Here is a 22,356-nt window from a genome sequence, read left to right as displayed (position 1 = left end):
TTATTATTATGATCACTTAAATTAAGTGTTTAACATTTTACAAATAGATCATAAGACTGTTGACTTTTTATTATATTGTTATAATAAAAAATTAAATTCAAAAAGAAAAATACAAAGAAGAAAGAAAAGAAAAAGAAAATACATAAATATAAGTTTTGAATAGGGCTCGAGAAAGCCTTTTAATGCGTATTGATCCATTGATTGAATTTGGGCCTAACAATAAATATTGGGCTTGGCACCGGGTTGTTAGCACGAAGTTTAGGATTAAGATTATTTATGGTAAATATTGCCATGAAATTTAGGGAAATCCAAATGTTTTATTAACGAAGTTATTATCCTGAGATTGAACCATATGCAACACCGAAAATGAGGAAAGATTTAGATAAAGATTTTTAGGTAAAGTGGATGAAGTTTTTCTATTATAAACGATTAAATAAAAATTAAAATCAATAAATTGAAAGATTTTATTATATAGATCAAGTGTTTAAAATTTTTTAAAAAAAATTTAATAAATTCTTATATATATTTTTAGATAAAGATTTTGAGTAAAAATAAATAAAATTTTTATCATTTAATAATTATCGATCAAATTTGAATTACAAACAATATTTTAAATAATTTCTTTACATGTTATAGATTTTCACATTGAATTTTATTAATCTATCAATTTAAATTTTTTATTAAAAATTTTTTTTAAAATTATTTTTTTAAGAAAATTTCACAAAAGTTATCTAAAACCTTTGTCCTGAATTATGAGGATGTGACTACCGGAATTTTGGGCAAGGGTTTTACCCTGTTTTTTTTCTTTTTTTTTTTTTTTTGTCATCTTGTCAATTTTAACTTGACACCGTAGTTAAAACGTAAGGTAAAGCAGAAGTAGTTTATTTTGTCTGAAATCTAAGTATGTTAATTCACTTGTTTCAACACGAGACACAAACCAATTAATTTTTTTTTCCAATACAAATCAATTAGTTAACTGCGTCATATTATCAACTTTTTGTTATTATTTCGCCGTATATGTCTTAATCAAATCATTGATCTTTAAACGAAATTATTTTTGTTATTATTTCACCGTATATATCTTAATCAAATCATATAAGTAAACTTTCTGCACTAATCGCTTTGTCTTAGTAAAAAAAGCATCAACGTTTAGTTATACTAATTTTCTTGACACGCGTTTTATGTGTATGTGATTGTTTAATAAAAATTAAAATAATCATCATAATATTAAATTAAATTGAAAAGATAAATTTAAATTCATAAGAAAGCGCAATCCTTTTGATTTGGTTATTATATAATGAAACATGACATCCTACTTTCGTCAAATCTCATTTCAACATGACTAGAAGGTGAAGTATTCTCGGCGACACTTATTGTATATGGTGGACACAAAGAATTTCGACGTGTGGTAACACTTGATTGTGCTCTTTTTGAAAAATCTGGTACCATGAGTGGTGGAGGAAGCAAGTCACGTAGTGGTAAGATGGGGACATCTATTCGAGCAGCCAGTGTGTCTAGAGAAGCTGTTATTATTGCCGAGAAGGAGCTAGATACCATAATTGATTCATTAAATAGCATCAGGCAAAGAATTGCTGAAGCAGTGAGGCTTTACCAAGCCTCAGAATAGGTAGTTGCACGGTTGGAGATGGAGATAGCTAAATGCCTAAAAGAGGTTTTCTTAGTAATCTATTTTCCGAAGCTGATATCATTTGTTAATTGGAGTTTCATACAACATTTCCTCCCATTCAAAAACAGATTGACAGTTTGAATTCGGAATATAAATATCTTGAAAAACAACTTGATTCCCTACAGGCTGCATCACAGCCAAAGCAAGATGAAATTGATAGGCTGGAGGAGCTAAAGAAGATCATTTGTACAGAAGAAAAAGAGATTGATAGACTCATCCAAGGGTCTAAAAAGCTGAAGGAAAAGGTGGGTCTGAACGTTGGCTAATTTCTTTGAAATTAGAAACCTTTGAGGTCAGTTTGGATACCCACGTGCAAAAGTACAATCTTTTATAACCCTCATTTGTGGTTTTTGTCTTGATCTATCATCTCCCCACTAGAACATTCTCTATATTTTTGCAATACTGACAGAATTTAGGACATAAAGTGCTCTATCTATTGATGCCATATTATTTGCTTAACCTTTTCCTTTATTTTTAGGCTTTAGATCTGCAGAATAAAATGGAAAATGCTGGTGGTGAAAGGTTGAAAACACGGAAGTATAAGGTTGAAAAGATACAGTCTGTAAGTTCTGCATAACATGAAATTTACAAATTCCTATTCTGGAGTATCCGTGGTAAACTAGTAATTCATGCTGCTTACTTTGTTAGGATATTGACAAGAATAGCACAGAGATCAACCGTCACAAGTTTCAAATAGAGACAGGTGAGAAAATGGTGAAGAAATTAACGAAGGGGATTGAGGATTCAAAGAAGGAGAAATAACGAATCACTGAGGGAAAGGAAAAGTTGGATGGCATCTTTAAAGAAATAGAGCAGAAGGCGTTTATAGTTCTAAGAGAATTTTATGAAGATACAGAAGGTTTTTAAGATTCTTCCTGTACAAATTTTATAGAAAGATGAAAGGTTTTTAAGATTCGAATTTTAATTTGATTGTGCAATTGAGTCTTAATTGAAAATGTTAATTTTGGGTCAAAAGATTAAACCTCAAATTCTATTTGCATTTTAATTTTTTAATTTAATTTTTGGTTTAATTTTTATTTTTTTAGTCAAAAGAGTTAATCAATTGGTAAAAAAATGGTTAAAAGAAAAAAGAAAAAATGTGGGATTTTGTATGAAAAATCTTAGATTCAATTCAATTCTTAGATTTTATTTTATATTTTAACTTTAATGGTTGAATAATTTTGGAAAGGCTTAGAGCTTAATGTATTGAAAAAAAAAATTACACAGAGAATAAAATTTGAAAAAAAAAAAACTTAGATTCGGTTGAATTAATTTCTTTAAAAAAGAAAGAGATTTAATCCCTATATAAGGACCTCCAATCTAAGATCAAAAGAGGGGCTTGAAAGCAATTGACTTTAAAATCAAACAGAGTTCATTGAAAATAGAGAAAATTTAGATAAAATTTTGAATCAACAAGGAAGAAGCAATCAAGCAAAAAACTTTTTGCAAGAAGATTCAGTTTGAGTTTTTTGAAAGAAGACTAAGATTTATAGTAAAAAGTATCAATTTTTAAAAAGTAAAAAATTATTGGAATCCGTGATCCATTAAGATAATGTTTGCTTTCATTTTTTTTTTGTGATTTTTGCATAACTTTTATAATATTTAATTGCTTATTCTAATTTTTGTATTTTTTGGATGGTATATTTTAGCATGAATTTGCATGACTAATATTATATTTGCATGATAATTTATTTGCCTAATATATTTATTTGCATGATTAATATATTTATTTTTGTGATTTATTAATATATTTGCATGATTATTAATATATTTATTTGTATGATTATATTTACTTTTATTGCATGATTATTAATATATTTAATTGCTTGATTATTAATATATTTATTTGCATGATTATATATTTAAATTGCATGTTTATTTGTATGATTATATATTTAATTGCATATTTTGCTTGGTTTATATATTATTATTTACATGATTGCATGATTTATGTATTATTATTTGCATGATTATATATTTAATTGCATATTTTGTATGATTTATATATTATTATTCACATAATTGCATGATTTATGTATTATTATTTACATGATTATATATTTAATTGCATATTTATTTGCACAATTTATATATTATTATTTTTATGATTATATATTTAATGGTATATTTGTTTGCATAGTTTATATATTACTATTTGTATGATTATATATTTAATCGCATATATTTATTTGCATGATTATATATTTAAAGCATGTTTATTTGCATGATTGACATTGTTAATTGCATGATTATTCATTTATTTATTTGTGTGATTGTATGATTATTAATATATTTATTTGCATAGTTATTTATTTATTTATTTATTATTATTATTGCATTATTTTATATGGATTGCATGATATGATATTATATGTTATTGCATGATTAATATTTTATTTGAGTGATATTTAATTACATGTTTTTATTTTTGTTGTATGATTATACATAATTACTAATATATTTGTATGATTATATTTGATTTCATGGTTATATATTTGCATGAATGGTTATTAATATATTTCCACGATATTTTATATTACTACATGATAATTAATATATTTGCATTACATTCTTACATGTATATTCTGGCATAATCTAGGCATGATATTTTTACATCATATTTGATATGATTTATAATATATTTACATGATATTTTTTGAATGGTATGATTTAATATTTATTGCATGATTGCTTGATATTTTGACACAATTTTTTTGTATCACCATGTTTTGTAAATAAATAAAAATATTGGAATTGATTTATTTGCATGATAAAACTATCTTTGATAAGGCTTAGGTATGATAATGCATAATTAACTTGTTACCAATTTTGAGCGTAAAGGGGTGCTAATGCCTTCTTTGCACTTAACAAATTCTCGAACCTTAATTCTGTTGATGTAGACCAAACCTATTTTTTTTAGAGACCATCAGCTTAGCCTTAAGATAACTTTAAAAAGGATAGATTCACTTAGGAGGCCAATCACACCTAGCTAAAAATGATTAATGGCAACTTCATGATGTTTGTGTCTAATGGATAAGTTCTCCCAACCTAGACGTTATGACAGTTTGGTGACTTCACTAAGAACTATAGAGAGTCAAGCCATTAGTTATTTATGTGTTATCATAAACCTTGCTTTGATAGTTTTTATTATGTAATTATTTATTATTTTCATGTAGACTAACTTATTTGTTTGTTTTACATTCGATTACTCGGCATGTCCCTTTACACACATCACACTTGCATTCATGCATAAGCTTTATACCCAGGCTTTATCCTTTATTAAGAAAGAGCAAGTACCTACACTTTCGTGAAGTGATAACCTTGGTGTAAGCTAACAAAAACTTCCACTCAAATTGAACCCTTTTCATTTGAGCCTATAATGGTGGGTGAAGATTGGAGTGCCTTACTAGTCTATAATGGATGACAATGTAAGGAACAATTTGAGAGCCTTTAGATTGTCAAGCTTTTGAACCCAGCATACATAAACCCTAAGGATCCAAACCCAGGCTAGAGCCCTACCCTTCCTTTAATTAGAAAAAAGGAAAGAAAAACTAAATAGGACATATGATGGGACAGTTATTATTCTTGTAAATTTATGTTATTCCTTGTATATATTTTTGCATACTAACCTTTTATATTTTGTTATTCCTTCTATATATTATATTATGTTAACTAACCTTTTTTTTCTCTTTACTTTATTATGCATGCATGCATTATTAAGATTTACATAAGGAGTGATTGCCACAAATAATCTTAACAAAAAAAATCTTATCAATGGAGAGCCTATCAAAGTTTTCTATGTGCTTGAGAATGAAATTTGAGGAAGGTTAGCTTAAAAGAGGTGATTGTTTGCTAGCTAATTATATAACTGCTTTGCCTGCAAAAATCCATCTCAATCTCAAATGAAATGATCTTAACAATTTAGTTAGTATTTGGAGCCAATGAAGTGTCACTACCAATGAGACTTTCTAAAAGAAGTTTGGAGACCTTGCATTATTTTTTTCAATCCCTATTGATGATCAGCTTATTAAGGCCATGGTTTAGTTTTGGGACCCTTCATATCATTGCTTTATGTTCAATGAGGTTGATATGGTGCCAACTATTGAAGAATATTTAATTCTCTTTTGCTTGGATCACTCTAATCCTAGTAAGTTATATTGAAAAAATAAAAAGATTGGTTATTGAAAAAAGCTTACTCAAATGATGCCCATAGATGTCCAAACTATTGATAATTGGGTAAGCAAAAAAGATAAAAGTGTTGGTATTCCTTGATCTATTGTTCATGACTTTATATATAAATGTTTTGGCACTAAAAGAGGAATGGATTTGATGGCATTGGCTTTATATGGGATGATGGTATTTCTAAAAGTAATGGGTTATATTGATGTTGTAGTCGTGGATTTCTTTGATCAACTTGGTTGCCAAATCAACCTTATTCCTACAATTTTGGATGAGACTATTAGATCTTTAAATCATTGTTGTAGAAATGAAGAGAACCATTTTATTAGATGTGCTCAATTGTTAACCATTTGGATGAAAAGTCATATCGAAAATAATGGTTGTAAATTTCACAAGCTATATTTCACTACAAGCACTTCTATTAAAGAATTCTGTGAAAATGAATGGACTACACAAAAATCCAATGAAGCATGGATCTTATTTCTATGCAAGCTCACTATCCAATATATGATATGGAAAGCTTTTTGGATGCCTTATGAACCTATGTTGTACAATTGTGAAGATAAGCTTTGGGTTCTTTTCTCAGGCCTTTAGGGTGTAGTAAGTTATTCTTCCATCATGGTGCAAAGACAATATGGCTATAAATAGTTTATCCTAACCATTTAAAAGAAAATGGATAGATGCAAGCAAAGATGCAAAAAAAAAAGATGAAGCACTCATCGAAGCACAAAAGCATATCAAAATGTTTAATGGGGCAGTGGTCAAAATTAGAACACAAATAGGTGTTGTGAATGAAGAATGTGAACAAACCAAGAAAGCATATATGAGAAAGCATAACCAATTAGAATGCCTACTTGACCAAATCACTATGGCTACTTATAAAGCTAAGGACATGGTAGAAAAAGTTGAAGAATGGAAGACAAAAGTACCATCAATGGGAAAACATGGCTAAGAACTGCTAGCTTTCCTTAATGAAATGCAAAGCCAATATCGACAAATTAGATATTTCTTTTCACAATAAGTTTTAGACTTTTCATGGACATAATATGGATTTGGTTAGAAATAGCTTTCAATTTAATAAAGATTTTTTTTGTTAACAATTCTTATGTGGTAAATCCTCTTTAATGCATTCATGCATTCATGCATTCATACATAAATATCTTTCTAAAGTGCATGATAATAAGTCATCATAATTCTTAAAAATTATGAAAAACCTAGGTTTAAGGATAACTTAATCTTTAAACAATCTAAGGGGCTACAATACTAGATATCAAGTAAGGATCATGGAAGAAGAAAATACTATTTACCTTCAAAAGCTAAAAAAAGCATAAAAATAATTGAAATGGCAGTTAGAAACTATTATTGAGTTGCTAAAGAACATGAACAAGGGAAAGAAAGTGGTGAAGGAGGTGGTGATACAAAATGAGATTGATCCATTGTATCCCCTTAGTTTTAGCCCATATTCAACACATATATCTTAAGAAACCCAACACCAAATGCCATTCACTGTAAACTATCCTTATGTGCAGACTGACATGTCGACAACTGTCGCTCCTACTCCTATTACCTTGACATCAAGACATCAAATCCTACACAAGTTTTAAATCTTAATGATTTCAAGGAATAAGAAAAGCTTAGATAGGCTTTATTAAAACTGAAGAAAGTTCTAGTTCTCAAAGGATAGATCTCATAGAAAAGACGTTTAAAGCCATTTAAGGAACAAACTTTTATGGGTCAATAGATTGATACTGGATTATGCTTGGTTCCTGATGTCATGATTCTACCAAATTTTAAAATGCTTGAGTTTAAAAAATATGATAAGACCAAATGTCCTATTACACATGTTACAATGTATTGTCATAAAATGACAACATATGCTCATAATGAGAAGTTGCTCATCTATGTTTTTCAAGGTAGTCTTATTGGTTTAGCAGTGAGGTGGTATGTGTAACTAAATGGATCTTGCATTTGTGGATGGAGGAACTTGCAAAGGCTTTCATTGCACAATACAAACACATTATAGTTCTTGCATGAGATCGCATGTTTCTACAAAGCATGCGAAAGAAAGATACTAAAAGTTTCAAAGAATATGCCCAAAGATAGAGGCATATTGTTACCTAAGTTCAACCACCACTCACTAAAAAGGAGACCACAATCTTGTTTGTCAATACTTTCAAAACTCCTTACTATAGAAAATGATTGGCAATGCCACTAAAAATTTTACTAATATGGTAATTTCTAAAGAAATCATTGAATATGCCATAAAAAATGGAAAGCTTGAAGTGGTGATGCAAATAAAGGAGCTGTGTTAAAAAAAAAAGAAAGAGATGCTCAAGCAGTAATTCATTAGAAGCAACAAGTTAAAGGTTTCACCCCATATTATTCTTACTTGATGTACCAACCTTACTACCTAACCATCAACAATGTCTTTTCAAGTTTTTATGCTTATCAACTAGTTATACAGTTAGCTAACTCTCAACCAATTGCTCAACCTAAGAATTGGGTGAAAAAAAAAAAGGTCTTATAGATCCAATTCTTATGATATCACTATGCTACTCCTTCAACTCATTAAGAACTATTTGGTTGCATCAATTTATTCAAAACTTATAAAGTCTCCCTACCTCAAGTGGTATAATGCTAATGCTACTTATGACTATCATCCTAAGATTACTGGCTATTCTATATAAAATTGCACAGTATTGAAATATACAGTGCAAAGTTTGGTAAAAAATAGATTGATTAATTTTGATCAAGAAACAAGAGATGTGTTATCAAGAACCCTTTGCTTAACCACACTAGGTCATAATTTTAAAAGAGGTTTTATAAATATCTGTCATTTTAGGAACTTTGAAAAATAATGCAAGTTTGGAACATTCGAGTCTTTTATATCAGCCTTTTATTTATTTTTCATCATTTTAATAAAGTGACAAATGCATTTTCATTACATTTTTTCATTTGTTCCATTGCTTTTGTATACATGCCTTCCATATTTCACCCATTCCCATGTTCGAAATAATGAATGTTCAAACAATCATGAAAATAATTTAGGTTCAATTTTGAAAGCATCATTCATATTGATGGAATTGATAAGTTGAGACTCTTAATCTGTTGGGATCATTGAAGTAAAAAAGGATAGGTTTCATGAAATGAAACTAGCATAGGATTTTGCTTATTCATAGACAGAAGTAATATAGTGTTTGGTTTTTTATGATGATCACTTACAAGTTTGCTTTTAGTCAATAAATGTTCTTCATTGAGAGTATTCATATTTGAAATGAGAAATTACCATCTTTCTTTTACCCTTCATACAAAGAGTAAAATTATTCATTTGCTATCCCATTTGAGCCTACTAAATTTTCTTTGGAAAAAACCCTAACCAAAGGTCAACCTTTACATTGAGAGCAAAGTTTGAAAAAGGCTTGATCACAAAGAGAAAAATAAAAAAAAAAAAAGGAAAAGTGAAGGTTCTTAATGACTTTAGGGGCAAAAAAAAAAAAAAACTCTTTGGAGCTCAGATCTTTCCTAAAAAATGATGAAAATTGTAAATAAATAAAAAGTAAAAAAAAAAAGAAAGAAAAAAGAAAAAAATAGAATTGATGAAGAATAGGGCAAAAAAACAAACTGCTCCATTTAATAATAAATTATCTTTTGGTTTATAACCTTTTCAATTAATTTTGGGCCTACTTTATTTATTTCTTTCATAACCTCTCACCCTAGCATACGTTACTTCCTTTAAAAATTTATTTTGATTAAATATGAATGCTTGAAGTGAGAATCATAAATTGAACTAAGACAAACTTGTAATGAGAATGTTGAGAATTTTGATCAAAATGTTACTGGTGAATTAAAGGAAAAAAAATGAGAAAGAAATGATGTGAAAGAGATGTGCAAAAAAAAAAATGCAAAAAAGCAAAATAAAAGTAAAATAAAAATAAAAAAAGTTAAAAAAAGAGAAAATAGAGAAAAAAATGAAGACTTGAATTGAAAACCCCAAAAAGTGGTTTAAGTAAACAAAAAGAAAACTTACAAAAACAACCTTGATAAGGATCCTGAAGAAATAGGGATAGTGCTTGAATTGATGAAAGATCAAGAATATCAATGGAATAAGCTTTTGAAAAAGAATTCAAAATTAATTTGTCTAGAATTGTCTGAATATTCTTTATCTTAGATGTTGCATACCTTTCCTAGCATTTATCTTGATTCATCCTGAAATGATTTCTTTACCTATTTGTTCTTTACCAAACTTGTTCTTATAATGAATACCCTTTCTTTGATTTTTCTTGTTCTTCACCATTTATTTTTCCTCATGATGAATTAAAGAAATGTCATGGATTACATTTGGCATTGAAATGATGATGAATGAATAAATGACTATTATGAATGATCCTTGTATTATTTTGAACAAGCTGAAAGTGACTGGGCACATTAAAAATGAAATGTGAAAGAAGAAAGAAGTTTAAAATGATGTTGATCCTCGTAGCTTACAAATGACAAGAAACACTTAAAATGTCTAGATCCAATGATGAAGCTAATGAAGAGGAATTTTGGATCATAAATCAGTTGATACATTTGCTGGCTAGTTCCCAAGAAGTTGAAGAAAAACATGATGAGAAGCTAAAAAGAAGACATGAAAAAGAGTGTTGAGATCCCATTGAAAGAAACAAACTTTGGATTTAGATTATATATAATGGTTGAGACTACTTGATGATGCATGATAGCTCATGTTGAAAACCACAAGTATTGATAAGTTAAAAGGAGTGAGAAGATAAATCAAGAGTTTTGAAAACCCTCTAAGTTACCACAATGGAAAAGATAAATGAATTGCATAACATACATTGCATTCACCACATGCATTACATGCATGCATCATGCTGAGAATATTGCACTCATTCATGGCATTCATCATGCATATTTGGAAAAGAAAAAATTTAAAGTTTGAAATTGGGTTGGAATTTTGCATTCATTGCATTCATGCATTGTATTCATTGCATTCATTACATGTTGCATATAGCATCGTATTTATTGCACTCATGCACTACATGTTTGAAAAAAAAAAAGATCAAAGTTTAAGTTGTGAAATTAGGATGGAATTTTGAAAAATATTTGGCTCATGCAATCATTGTATGCATACATTATGTTCATCATATTCATCCCATTCATCATGCATGTTTGAAAGGAAGAAAAATTAAAGTTTGAACCTTGAAATTGAATTTGAGAATTATAGAGAATCATTTCATTCATTGCATGCATTAATTGTATATGTTTGGAATGCATGAAGGAAAAACTAGATAAGGAAATACTTTTGCAAAGAGACATTAGAAGACATCAATAATGATTCAAATGAGATACAAAGAATGATTTAAGACAAGATTTTTTTTAAAGTGTAGACACTCTATTTTGTCTAGGAATTTTTAAGATTGGAAATAGGCTTTCAGTTCTGATCTGAGCTCAATTGAGCCTAATAAGAAAAGTTTTAATTTTAATTTGATTTTATTTATTTGATTTTATTTTGTTTAATTCTACTTGTCTGAAAACAAAAAAAGGAAGAAGTTTTCTTAAAAAAAAAAAACGTTGAAGATTTTGCAATAAATTTTGGTGCTTGATTCATGCAATTACATTGAAGATTTTGCAGGAAGTTTTGGCACGTGATTTATGCAATTATGTTACTGAAATTGATTCATAATAAAAATAGATTGAATCCTTTAAAGAAAAAATGAAAAAAAACACATAAGAGGGGGACAGAAAAGAACTCCAACACAAAAAAAAGGACGCCAAGTCCACTCTTTTCCCAAAACTATGGTATCCAAATACTTAAATTCCCATTTGATCCTGGCTCCTTTGAATCCCAAAATCACTCTCTAATCTTGAGTCGGAGTCTGAGCTTAAGCCTGCCCCACCCACGGTCTGGGATATCTTTCCCAAATGCGGCCTCCCAGTTGGTCTGCTACCTACCACATTGTCCAACTACAGCTTCCATAATAATGGTAGGCATTCAGGTGTAACGCTTCTTCTTTTGGTTTGATGAGGTCAATGTGAATTTGCCACCGTCCGATTCCATTTATTTCCAAGTGGGATTCATCAATAAGAACCTCAATGTTGCCCAGTTCAAAACCATTCATTCTTGCCGTGGTTGTTGCCCGTTTCATTGAGATTGTGACAAAGTAGCTATTGGAGGGAGTTCTGGACACTTTCAGCAAATATTCAGTTAATGAAGAAGACATTGATGTTGTTTAGGGTCTCGGGTTCTTTTGAAATTGGTATTATGTAGAAAGGCTGGGAAAATCTCAAAAGTATCATGCAATTATGTAGTGAGGCAGTGATAAGAGGTGATACTTCTCACTATGATGTCGTGGCTAATTCTGCAGCGTCTAGGGTCCTTTCAGCTAGCTTAAGTTCATGTTCCTTGCATATTTGATGTTTTGACTTGCGATGACATGGACCAGGCATCAAATAGAGTTGGCGGTAAATTTATGAACAAAGGCTGCTGAAAATTGCCTCTACTGTGAAGAAAGGAGGATCCGCATGAAAGCCATACTTGACCTGTTTGACCCGATGTTCACTTGGTAAATTTTTGTTTTATAACTCTATTTTTTTTTCATTTTATATTTTAATTTTTATATTTTATTTTGTGTTTATTTTTATTTTTTTATTACTCATTGTGTTGTTTTATCGAATAATTTATTACTTATTAAATATTTTGTAAAAGTTTCTTCTATTATTTCATTTTCAAAAAACAATATAAAAATAAAAAAAAATCTTTTCAAATAAATTCATGAATCCTACCAAACTATTGGAAAATTTTATTAGATTTAAATTTTATGGAATCCACCAAACTATTGGAAAATTTCATAAAATTAATTTAAAAAAAAAAAAACAAAAACAAACAATGTTATCATCCTCCAAACAATTGAAAGATTGCTTTTTAAATTAAGTCTTACCAAACTATTGGGAGACTTAATGAGATTCTCAAAATTTTTACAAATATTTTTATAATAAAATCTCACCAAACTATTAGGAGATATACCTTGAAGTAAGTCCTACCAAACAATTGGGAGACTTTGCTAATTTTTTAAAATAAAAATACATTAATAAATCCGACGACAGAGCCTTTTCAGAGTGGGATACTAGTCTCCATGAATACTCTTGAGGTAAGAGAATTATCCTAAATTGGTATCAAACTATTGCAACAATTTTAGGGTTAATTTTCAATATTAAACAATTTGGTAAATTATAAATATGATTAAGCCTTAGATAATCTGAAATCAAACTGGTACCATCCTTTGGATAGGCACTATAGGGGTGCTATAACCTTTCTCATGTGTAACCGTACTCTCAAACCTAAACTCTAATTTTATAGATCAAAATCTGCTCAGGTGGCCAATCACACCTAAACAAAAAAATTGGTGGTGACTCCTTTTATCCATGTCTAGCGGTAGGTCCATGGATCTATACATTATGACATTAAGTTTCAATGCTTTTGTTAAGGAGGAGCTTTTTTTAAGGTAAGAATGATCTATAAGATCTTAAAACATAATCTTGAAAATTTCTGATGTTTGTTTTTATGTTTCAAGCTTTTGTTGAGAATGAGCTTTTTTGAATGAGAATTTTAAAGTTACAAGCCTTTATTGAAGAGGAGCTTTCTTGGACATGATTTTATTTTTTCAAAGTTGAAGCTTCGGTGGAGGAGTTCTTTATTTTTCCAAAAGTTGAAGCCTTGAAGGAAAATTTATTGTTCAAAGTTGAAGACGCATGTTAGCCTTGAATTGATCCTTATTTTGAAATGATAAAACATTAAGCTAAATAAGCTTGATCAAGATTTTGAAAAAGATTTATTTAGAACATGTTCTTAAGTTTTATTATTTTGGTACTAAATAAATAATATGATTTTCAAAATTTAGATAAATTTTCTTTATGTTTTCTTATTTTTCAAATCAAAACTATCTTTAAACATTATTTATTTGAGCTTAAATGAAAGTCCAATTGTTATTTTTAAAGTGAACTTATTCATCTTGGACTCAATACAATTTTGATAATATTGGTTTTGAAAACTAGCTTAACTTAAGAAAGTTGTTTTACAATAACAAAGTCTTCCAAAATTAAAATTATTTTATTTTTCTTTATTAATTCACAAAGTTTTAATATTTGAATTTTATATGGCTGAAAATGTTTTTTAGTCTAAATTCTAATGGATAAAACAAAATCAAAATCTAAACTTTCTAAGAAAAGATTTGGAATTTTTACTAGACACTATATAGTTGTCTAAAAACTGCACAAAGGGTAAATTTGAAAATTCACTATAATTTAAATGCGATGAATTAGATGGTGAATTTTATATGGATAGAAAGCTTTTTAAATCTTCAAACGGTTTTTGATTTGGAGTTGTATAACTCAATATATGATCAAATTAGTGAGTATAGTGCAAAATAAGAAGCAACTAGTGGCACTATTCATCTAGAATCATTCAATATCCAAAATCTGGCTAACCCAATCGATTAGGTACCAAAATCAATCGATCCTCTTTGCTATAACAGTAAAATATTGAGTGAAATTCAAGAACCAATCAATCCCCATCAATACCAATCAATCTTTTTGCCCCGAACAAGCTCTAACAGCTAGTTTCAAAGGAAACAATCATGGTTTTTCATTTCCCAAGAATTCCCAATGGCTATTTCCCTTTTTTCCTTTATAATTTAGGCATTCCAATATACCAAGAAGCCTAAGAATCAAGAAAGCAAGCACCAACAAGCTATATATTCATATCTCTCAAAGAAATCAATAGTTTTAGAGCTTTTAAGTCTATATCTTTGTATTTACTATATCCAAATCATATTTGTTGTTCATTCATCATTTTCTTATACTTAAACTTAGCAAATACCTAGCCTTAGAGAGGTTATTCTATTGTTTGCAAAATTACCTTTAATTTACAAAAAAGAAAAAGAGCAAGAGGTGAGGTATCCTTTTGAGAGCTTTGTAGTGAGATTGGATAAAATATTATGAAAGGTAAAGGTTTCTATCTTAAGCCTTAGAGAAAAAATGATAGGGTTGTATTTTCAATTCAAGATTAGTGGATTGAAACATTAGTGTGGATAACCATGAAGAGAGGATGTAGGTGCCCTGTGGAGAAGGACCGAATCTCTATAAATCCTTATGTTTGGTTTCTCTATCCCTATCTCTTTACTTTGCTTTTGCTTTAAGATTATCAATTTATTGTTATTTGTATCATATTTTGATATTGATTTTAATTTTCTATTCAATTATATTAAAATCATTGTTTGGAAAGAATTTAGAGAGATCCAATTCACCCTCTCTTATATCACCTACTCACCTAAAAAGCTAACAACTCGGTGGAGGAGTATTTTATTTTTCAAAGTTTCAAAGCTTCAGTTGTAAGGGAGCATTTTATTTTTTCAAGTTTCAAAGCTTCAATTATAGAGGAGCATTTTACTTTTCAAACTTCCAAAGCTTCAGTTGTGAGGGAGCATTTTATTTTTCCAAGTGTCAAAGCCTTAATTGTAAGAGAGCATTTTATTTTCCAAAGTTCAAAAGCCTCAATTATGAAGGAGAATTTTATTTTCAAAAGTTTCAAAACCTCTGTTATGGGGGAGCATTTTATTTTTCAAAAGTTTCGAAGCCTCAGTTGTAGAGAGTATTTTTCAAAAAAAAAAAGTTTCAAACCTCTGAGGTGTAATTTTCTTTTTCGGCTTTTCTTAACCTGAATAAAACTAATGTTTTTTGTCTTTGTACAATTTCTATTTTATAGAAAATGCATAAAAAAGGCACAACTATAAAAACTCCATTTTGTCCAGAGATTTTTTGAAATTCATTGGGCTTGAAATTTTGATTTTGATTGTGCAATTGGGTTTTAAAGGGTAAAGTGAATTTTGGGCCCAAAGATTAAGCCCTAAATTTTATTTTTATTTTAAATTTTTTAGTTTAATTTTTTGTTTAATTTTTTATAGTCAAAAGAGTCAAAGTCAACTAGTAAAAAAAGGATAAAAAGAAAAAAGAAAAAAATGTAAGATTTTACATGAAAAATTTTGGATTAAATCCGACTCAAGGATTCTATCTCAGATTTTAAGTTTAATGGTTGAATAATTTTGGAAAGACTTGGAGCTCAATCTATTGAAAAATGAAAGATTATAGAGAGAATAAAATTTGGAGAGAAATCTTGATTCGGTTGAATCAATTTCTTTCAAATCGAAAGAGATTCAATCCCTATATAAAGACCTTGAATCTAAGATCAAAAAGGAGGGCCTGACAGCAGTTGACTTTAAGATCAAAAGGTCATAGAAAAGATCAAATTTTTGGGCAAATTTTTGAATCAATAAGGAAGAAGCAATCAAGAAAAAAAAATTTCTACGAAGATCCAATTGGAATTTTTGGAAAGAAGGCTAAGATTTATAGTAAGAAGAATCAATTTTGAAAAGGTGAAATTTGTTAGAACCCGTGATCCATTAAGATAATGTTTGCTTTCATTTTTTTTTTTGTGATTTTTGCGTAACTTTTATAATATTAATTGCTTACTCTAATTCTTATATTTATTGCATGGTATTTATTTTTTCATGAATTTGAATAACTAATATTATATTTGCTTAATAATTTATTTGCCTAATATATTTGTTTGCATGATTAATATAGTTATTAACATATTTGCATGATTATTAATATATTTATTTTATGATTATATTTAATTTGATTGCATGATTATTAATATATTTAATTGCTTGATTATTAATATATTTTTTTGCATGATTATATATTTAATTGCATGTTTATTTGTACGATTATATATTTAATTGCATATTTTGCATGATTTATATATTATTATTTACATGATTGCATGATTTATGTATTATTATTTGTATGATTATATATTTAATTGCATGTTTTGCATGGTTTATATATTATTATTCACATGATTGCATGATTTATGTATTATTATTTTGCATGATTATATATTTAATTGCATATTTTGCTTGGTTTATATATTGTTATTCACATGATTGCATGATTTATGTATTATTATTTAAATGATTATACATTTAATTGCATGTTTATTTGCATGATTTATATATTTAATTACATATTTATTTGCATAGTTATTTATTTATTTATTATTATTGAATGATTAATATTATATTTGAATGATATTTAATTACATGTTTCTATATTTATTGTATGATTATACATAATTACTAATATATTTGTACGATTATATTTGATTTCATGATTACATATTTGCATGCATGGTTATTAATATATTTGCATGGTATTTTATATTATTGCATGATAATTAATATATTTGTATGACATTATTGCATGAATATTCTAGCATGATCTAGGCATGATATTATTACATAATATTTGGTATGATTTATAATATATTTACATAACAATTTTTGCATGGTATGATTTAATATGTATTATATGATTGCTTGATATTTTGATAAATTTTTTTTTATCATCATGTTTTGTAAATAAAAGGATTACCATTGATTGATTTGCATGATAAAACTATCTTTGATAAGACTTAGGTAAGATAACACATAATTAACTTGCTATCAATTTGGGGTGTAAAAGGGTGCTAATACTTTCTTTGCTTATAACCGACTCTCTAACCTTAGTTCTATTAATGTAAAGCAGAACCTATTCTTTTTAGGGACCTTCAACTTAAGCTTAGAATAACCTTAAAAAAAAAAGATTCACATAAGTTGTCAATCACATCTAGTTAAAAAAAATTGATGGTCACTCTATGATTTTAGTGTCTAATAGGTAAGTTATCCCAAGACATTATGACAATATTTAATTGATGAACATGGAGCAGTGCTGGGTTAATCAAAATCGGAGTATGAAAGACAAAAAAATGTTGATGTGTTACGTGCATTAGAGGTACCATGCAATTTAATGCTTCTTTTTTTTCTCTAGGTTGGGCTTATGCTCGTTGATTTAACTGTATCAATTTGGTAATTCCTAGGTGGATGCTAAGTTCACATTCCAAGGCATGAAAAAGATGCATAAGGAGTTAGAAATAAAGGGGAAGGGCTACAAGAAAAGGCTTGATGACTTGGAAATTGCTCTACAAAAGCATATGGAACAGTATGTCACTCTTTGATTTTAAAACAACATTTTATCTTGTTGATTGCAGGATACAGAAAGATCTAGAAGTTGAAAAGCTTAGAAAAACCTTGGCTAATGAGACTCTGACTGAGGCCTGTGACCTGAAAAGGGCCCTTGAAATGGCGACTTTGCTGGAAATATAGCTGAAAGAGATAAATCCAAACCTTGATTCAATCTCAGAGTATGAATTCTGCTTTTGTTATTTTTCATGTTTCCAAAAAGTGATCTATTTTCCTGTATGAATGTTCACTCAAGTACTTGATGTTATAGATATCGAAGAAAAGTATCACTGTTTAATGAGCGATTTGAGGATCTTAACACAGTTACCCAGTAGCTTGATGATATAAAGAAGCAGTTTGATGGAAGGAGAAAGAAAAGGCATGGATATCCTCTCATGTTATTTTCCCCTATTGTGACATCAAAGTTATCCTTTCACCTTAAGTTATCTAATCTCAGTAAACTGAATTGTTATAATCATGATATTTAGGTTGGATGAGTTCATGTCAGGATTCAATGCAATATCGTTGAAGTTAAAGGAAATATATCAGGTTTGTCTTGAGACCATGCATTGAACTGCTATTTGCCAAAACTAAGGCCCTTATTTCATTGTTTATTAGTACTATTTCTTGTTGGGGTAGCCGGGTAGGGAGCTGGTGGATTTGGACTAGTGAGAGGCCAAAAGCCAGAATACATTTTCTAGGTTTATGGTTGGCCTTCAATGGTGGTTTTCCATTTAGATATTTATCTCTTTTGGACATGGGGGTAACCTCATTAATTTGCAAGTACTCAGGTTATTTATGATTTTCCCTTTTTCTCTATATTTGCAGGTTATAGATTCCTTCCCTTCCCACCCTTTCTTTTGTTACCTGCTTTCATAAAGTAATAGTTCTAGCTAACTGACTTAACTGAACAGATTATCACGCTTGGAGGAGATGCAGAACTTGAACTGATGGACTCTTTGGATCCTTTCTCTGAAGGTGTTGTTTTCAGTGTTAGACCACCCAAAATGAGCGGGAAGAATATTGCAAATTTATCTGGAGGAGAAAAGGTTGCATCTTCATGTTGACTACCCATTTATGAATGCTTAACATGCATGCAAACGATCGTTTTTACCCCATTCCTCTGTAAGTATTTAGGTTTTCTAACATCTCTCTCATAACTGCTTTCAGACTCTCAGCTCATTAGCTCTCGTTTTGGATCTTCATCATTACAAGCCTACGCCACTTTATGTAATGGATGAATTGATGCAGCTCTAGGTACATATTTACCATATTCTTGAACCTTTTTCCTTTTCTTTTCTGAGGTTCCACTTCTTGAGGCTCCTAACTTTGACGGTTTTTATGGTGTTCCAGACTTCTAGAATGTTTCCATTGTTAGACATTACGTCAAGGATCGGATAAAGGATGCACAGTTCATTATCATAAGGTATGTTTCTTTCCCCAAGTTCTTCTGCTATGAAACAATTTATCAATTTTATATGTACTCAGTCCATTTTTTTGTCTTTTTAAAACTGCAGCCTCAAGAATAACACGTTTGAGTTGGCTGATCGACTCGTTGGGATCTACAAAACTGATAATTGCACTAAGAACATTACTATCAACCCTGGCAGTTTTATGGTGTGTGAGAAAGCTGCATGATTCGTATATGCATCATCCTGGTTGAAGTTTGGTTTGTTTCTATAATCATTTTGTTATATTAACCTAAAAATATATATTATACTATGTATGAACTATGAGCCTCTCCATGTGTATTGTCCCACAACTCCATTGAAAGCCCGACTTGCCATGAAATCAATACTGAAATTTGATTCCCTGTAAATAGAGATATAAACGAATAGAATTTTCATCGAACTATTCATAAATATGTTCAATTTCTGTTCATTTATATTCATTTATTAAGTTTAACAAACAATTTTGAGCAATATTTTTATGTTCGTTTATTAAACAAACTGAACACAAACCAAAGTTTGTTTGGTTCATTTATGTTCATGAATAAATTAATTTAAAGTTTGTTTAAAGCTCATTCGTTTATTGTTAATTTATTGTTCGTTTATAATAATACTAATAAAATTATATTTTTATCTTTTAGCTTAATCTTATTTTAAAGTTCGTTTATGTTTGTTTAGGTTAATTTATGTTCGTGTAGGGTTTATTTGTTTAAATTTGTTTAATTATAATTTATTTATTATTTATAAATATATTCATTTATTTATATTTGTGAATATGTTTGTTTAATGTTCACAAATGAGTTCATTTAATTTAATTGAATAAATACAAACCGAATGTGAACAACGTATTATTTAAATGAACAAACATAAATGAATAAAATAATTTTTTTAATGAACATGAATTGAACTCGAATACCTCTAAAAATAAATAAACAAACCACAAACATACATTTATTCATTCATGCTCAGTTCCAGTCCTACCTGTAAATGTGTTTAATGCAATCCCAGTCCCTGTAAATAACATGGTATAACGGATCCTAATCACGTAAGGGCCTGTAACTTTCTTCACTGCCAAGAGAGAATTCAATTCTAATAGCAATCTCCGAATGCCTCGTGCCCAAGCAATTTTCAAACCCAAACCATAGTTCCAATACCCCTCACAGTCCCGAGCAATGTCTCCTACAGCAAGTTCCCCAGGATTAAATAAAGTTGAGCCATCAGCATTCACCTTCATAAACTCCGCAGGAGGAGGTTGCCAAGTAATAAGCCGAACTTGCCTGATAGAAGTAAGCCGTCTAGTCTCCCTAAAATGCAAATAATCTCTAGTACTGGCCACTATAACGTTAGAAGAATGATTCGACCAGCTATAATTTTCCTCAAACACACATTTATTTCTCCATTCCACACTTGCTTTAATTAATGGGAGCTATAATCTTTCTCTGTTTCTCTTTTTATTTATCGTTCTGAAAACAGATTTTGATTTGCTGATTGTTTGTTTATGCTTTCTTTCTTTTTTTTTTTTTTCTTAATGTTGAACTTTTGGCATATCCAATGATGGATTACTTTCCTTATTTTTTCCAAAGTGCATTTTGGCATACAGGGAATTTGGTTTCATGTTGCAGTAGCTGTAGCAGGCTATTCTTCTTTCTTCATCATAATTTTATTTTCCAACCCTACTTCTATATACTATTACATACAACTATATATGTATTACAGTTATAATACATGAACATTTTTTCAAGATATGTCCATAATCTAGTTTTCAGGGTAGACATAAAGAGGGTCTGAGGATTGCCTTGCCCTTGATATTGAACAATGGATCGATAATTCAAAGATTATTGACAGGTTCTTCGTTTGGAACCTCTCCATCTTGGCTTCTCATTCGACAAAGTTTGAATGAAAATGAACGAGGAGTGACTGCATGCACCGGCTTGTCTGTCATTCGGATCAGATTGTAAGACCATGCCCCCGTCAAGGTTCCTATCACTGGTCCAACCACATACACCCAAATTCCCTTGTACTGAGCACTAGCAAGTGCTGGTCCTATGGTCCTTTCTGGGTTCATTGATCCACCTGATATTTGACTGAAATATACATATATATATATATATATATGCTTAGACAACTTGTGATTAGCATTACATTTTTTTTTTTGTTGTATGTGTGCTTATGTACATATGTTGTGGCCTAGAAGCTGGTTTTTATTTTTTTTGTCATCTATTGAAGAATCATTATCAAGAGAATCTTCAAGAAACAATTTGGACAAATGAATCTGTCCATTAATGTAAGGTTATGGGCATATAAAGTCAACTAAGAAAAAGGAATTGGAAGAGTTGACTCATAAATGAAGATTTCTAAAGTTGCTTACCCAGCCAAGATAGAAGTTATGCAAACAGCAGAACCAACAGCTATGCCTGCTAGCTCACCTACCTGTCAATATGGAAACATATAAAAACTGGAAAGATCTAATTATACGTCAAAAAGGACAAAACTTTGAGTAGAATGTACAATATAAGTGTGTTGTGACATTAAACATATGTGTGTATCAATAACTGATTGATTCAATTGATTAATTCATTTGTCTCGATGATAAAATGTCATGAGTTAGAGCATCGATAATCCTTTGAGATAATTCTTACAACTTTAGTATAAATTGTCACAGCTGACGCGATAAACATCATTGAAAATGTGACAACTATTTCCATGACTAAAGCTTGAAAATATGACCCCGAAGGTGATGTGGTGCCAATATGTTTTATTGGATGCAATAATACACGAAGTGTGAATGATGCAGAGATTGCTCCTATTAGTTGAGCTGCAGCATAGAATGGGACCTGCAAGAAATTAAAACCCCACAAGGTTTGATTTATTTGTTCTTAAAAGTTATTGCAATTTGAATATAATTAACCATAATTGTTACTGTCTT

At 29.5% G+C, this 22,356-nt stretch overlaps 1 protein-coding gene and 1 pseudogene across 1 annotated transcript; one reads left to right on the top strand and one right to left on the bottom strand.

The window, feature by feature from the left end:
* Window positions 1–182: 182 nt before the first annotated feature.
* Window positions 183–19,620, top strand: LOC149516555 (structural maintenance of chromosomes protein 4-like; annotated as a pseudogene).
* Window positions 19,621–20,677: 1,057 nt separating this feature from the next.
* On the bottom strand, window positions 20,678–22,150 carry LOC111292818 (aquaporin NIP2-1-like). The gene is made up of 3 exons (XM_089767304.1): window positions 22,070–22,150; window positions 21,799–21,860; window positions 20,678–21,514 (listed from the first exon to the last, which is right to left on the bottom strand). The coding sequence occupies exons 1-3, from the start codon at window positions 22,133–22,135 to the stop codon at window positions 21,259–21,261; spliced, it is 384 nt and encodes a 127-aa protein (XP_089623430.1). The 5' UTR covers window positions 22,136–22,150; the 3' UTR covers window positions 20,678–21,258.
* Window positions 22,151–22,356: the final 206 nt, after the last annotated feature.

This window comes from Durio zibethinus, chromosome 10 (genome assembly GCF_047325235.1).
Source record: "Durio zibethinus cultivar Kanyao isolate XHJ-2024 chromosome 10, ASM4732523v1, whole genome shotgun sequence".
Classification (NCBI taxonomy): Eukaryota; Viridiplantae; Streptophyta; class Magnoliopsida; order Malvales; family Malvaceae; genus Durio; species Durio zibethinus.
This window is presented reverse-complemented; position numbering and strand designations above follow the sequence as displayed.

Bases quoted from the DNA above. Each gene is read 5' to 3' on its own strand.
- LOC111292818 (XM_089767304.1), bottom strand. From the start codon at position 22,135: ATGGAAATAGTTGTCACATTTTCAATGATGTTTATCGCGTCAGCTGTG. The intron at 21,861-22,069 runs GTAAGAATTATC...CCATATTGACAG, and splicing joins TGACAATTTATACTAAAGTT to GTAGGTGAGCTAGCAGGCAT. The intron at 21,515-21,798 runs GTAAGCAACTTT...TGTATATTTCAG, and splicing joins ATAACTTCTATCTTGGCTGG to TCAAATATCAGGTGGATCAA.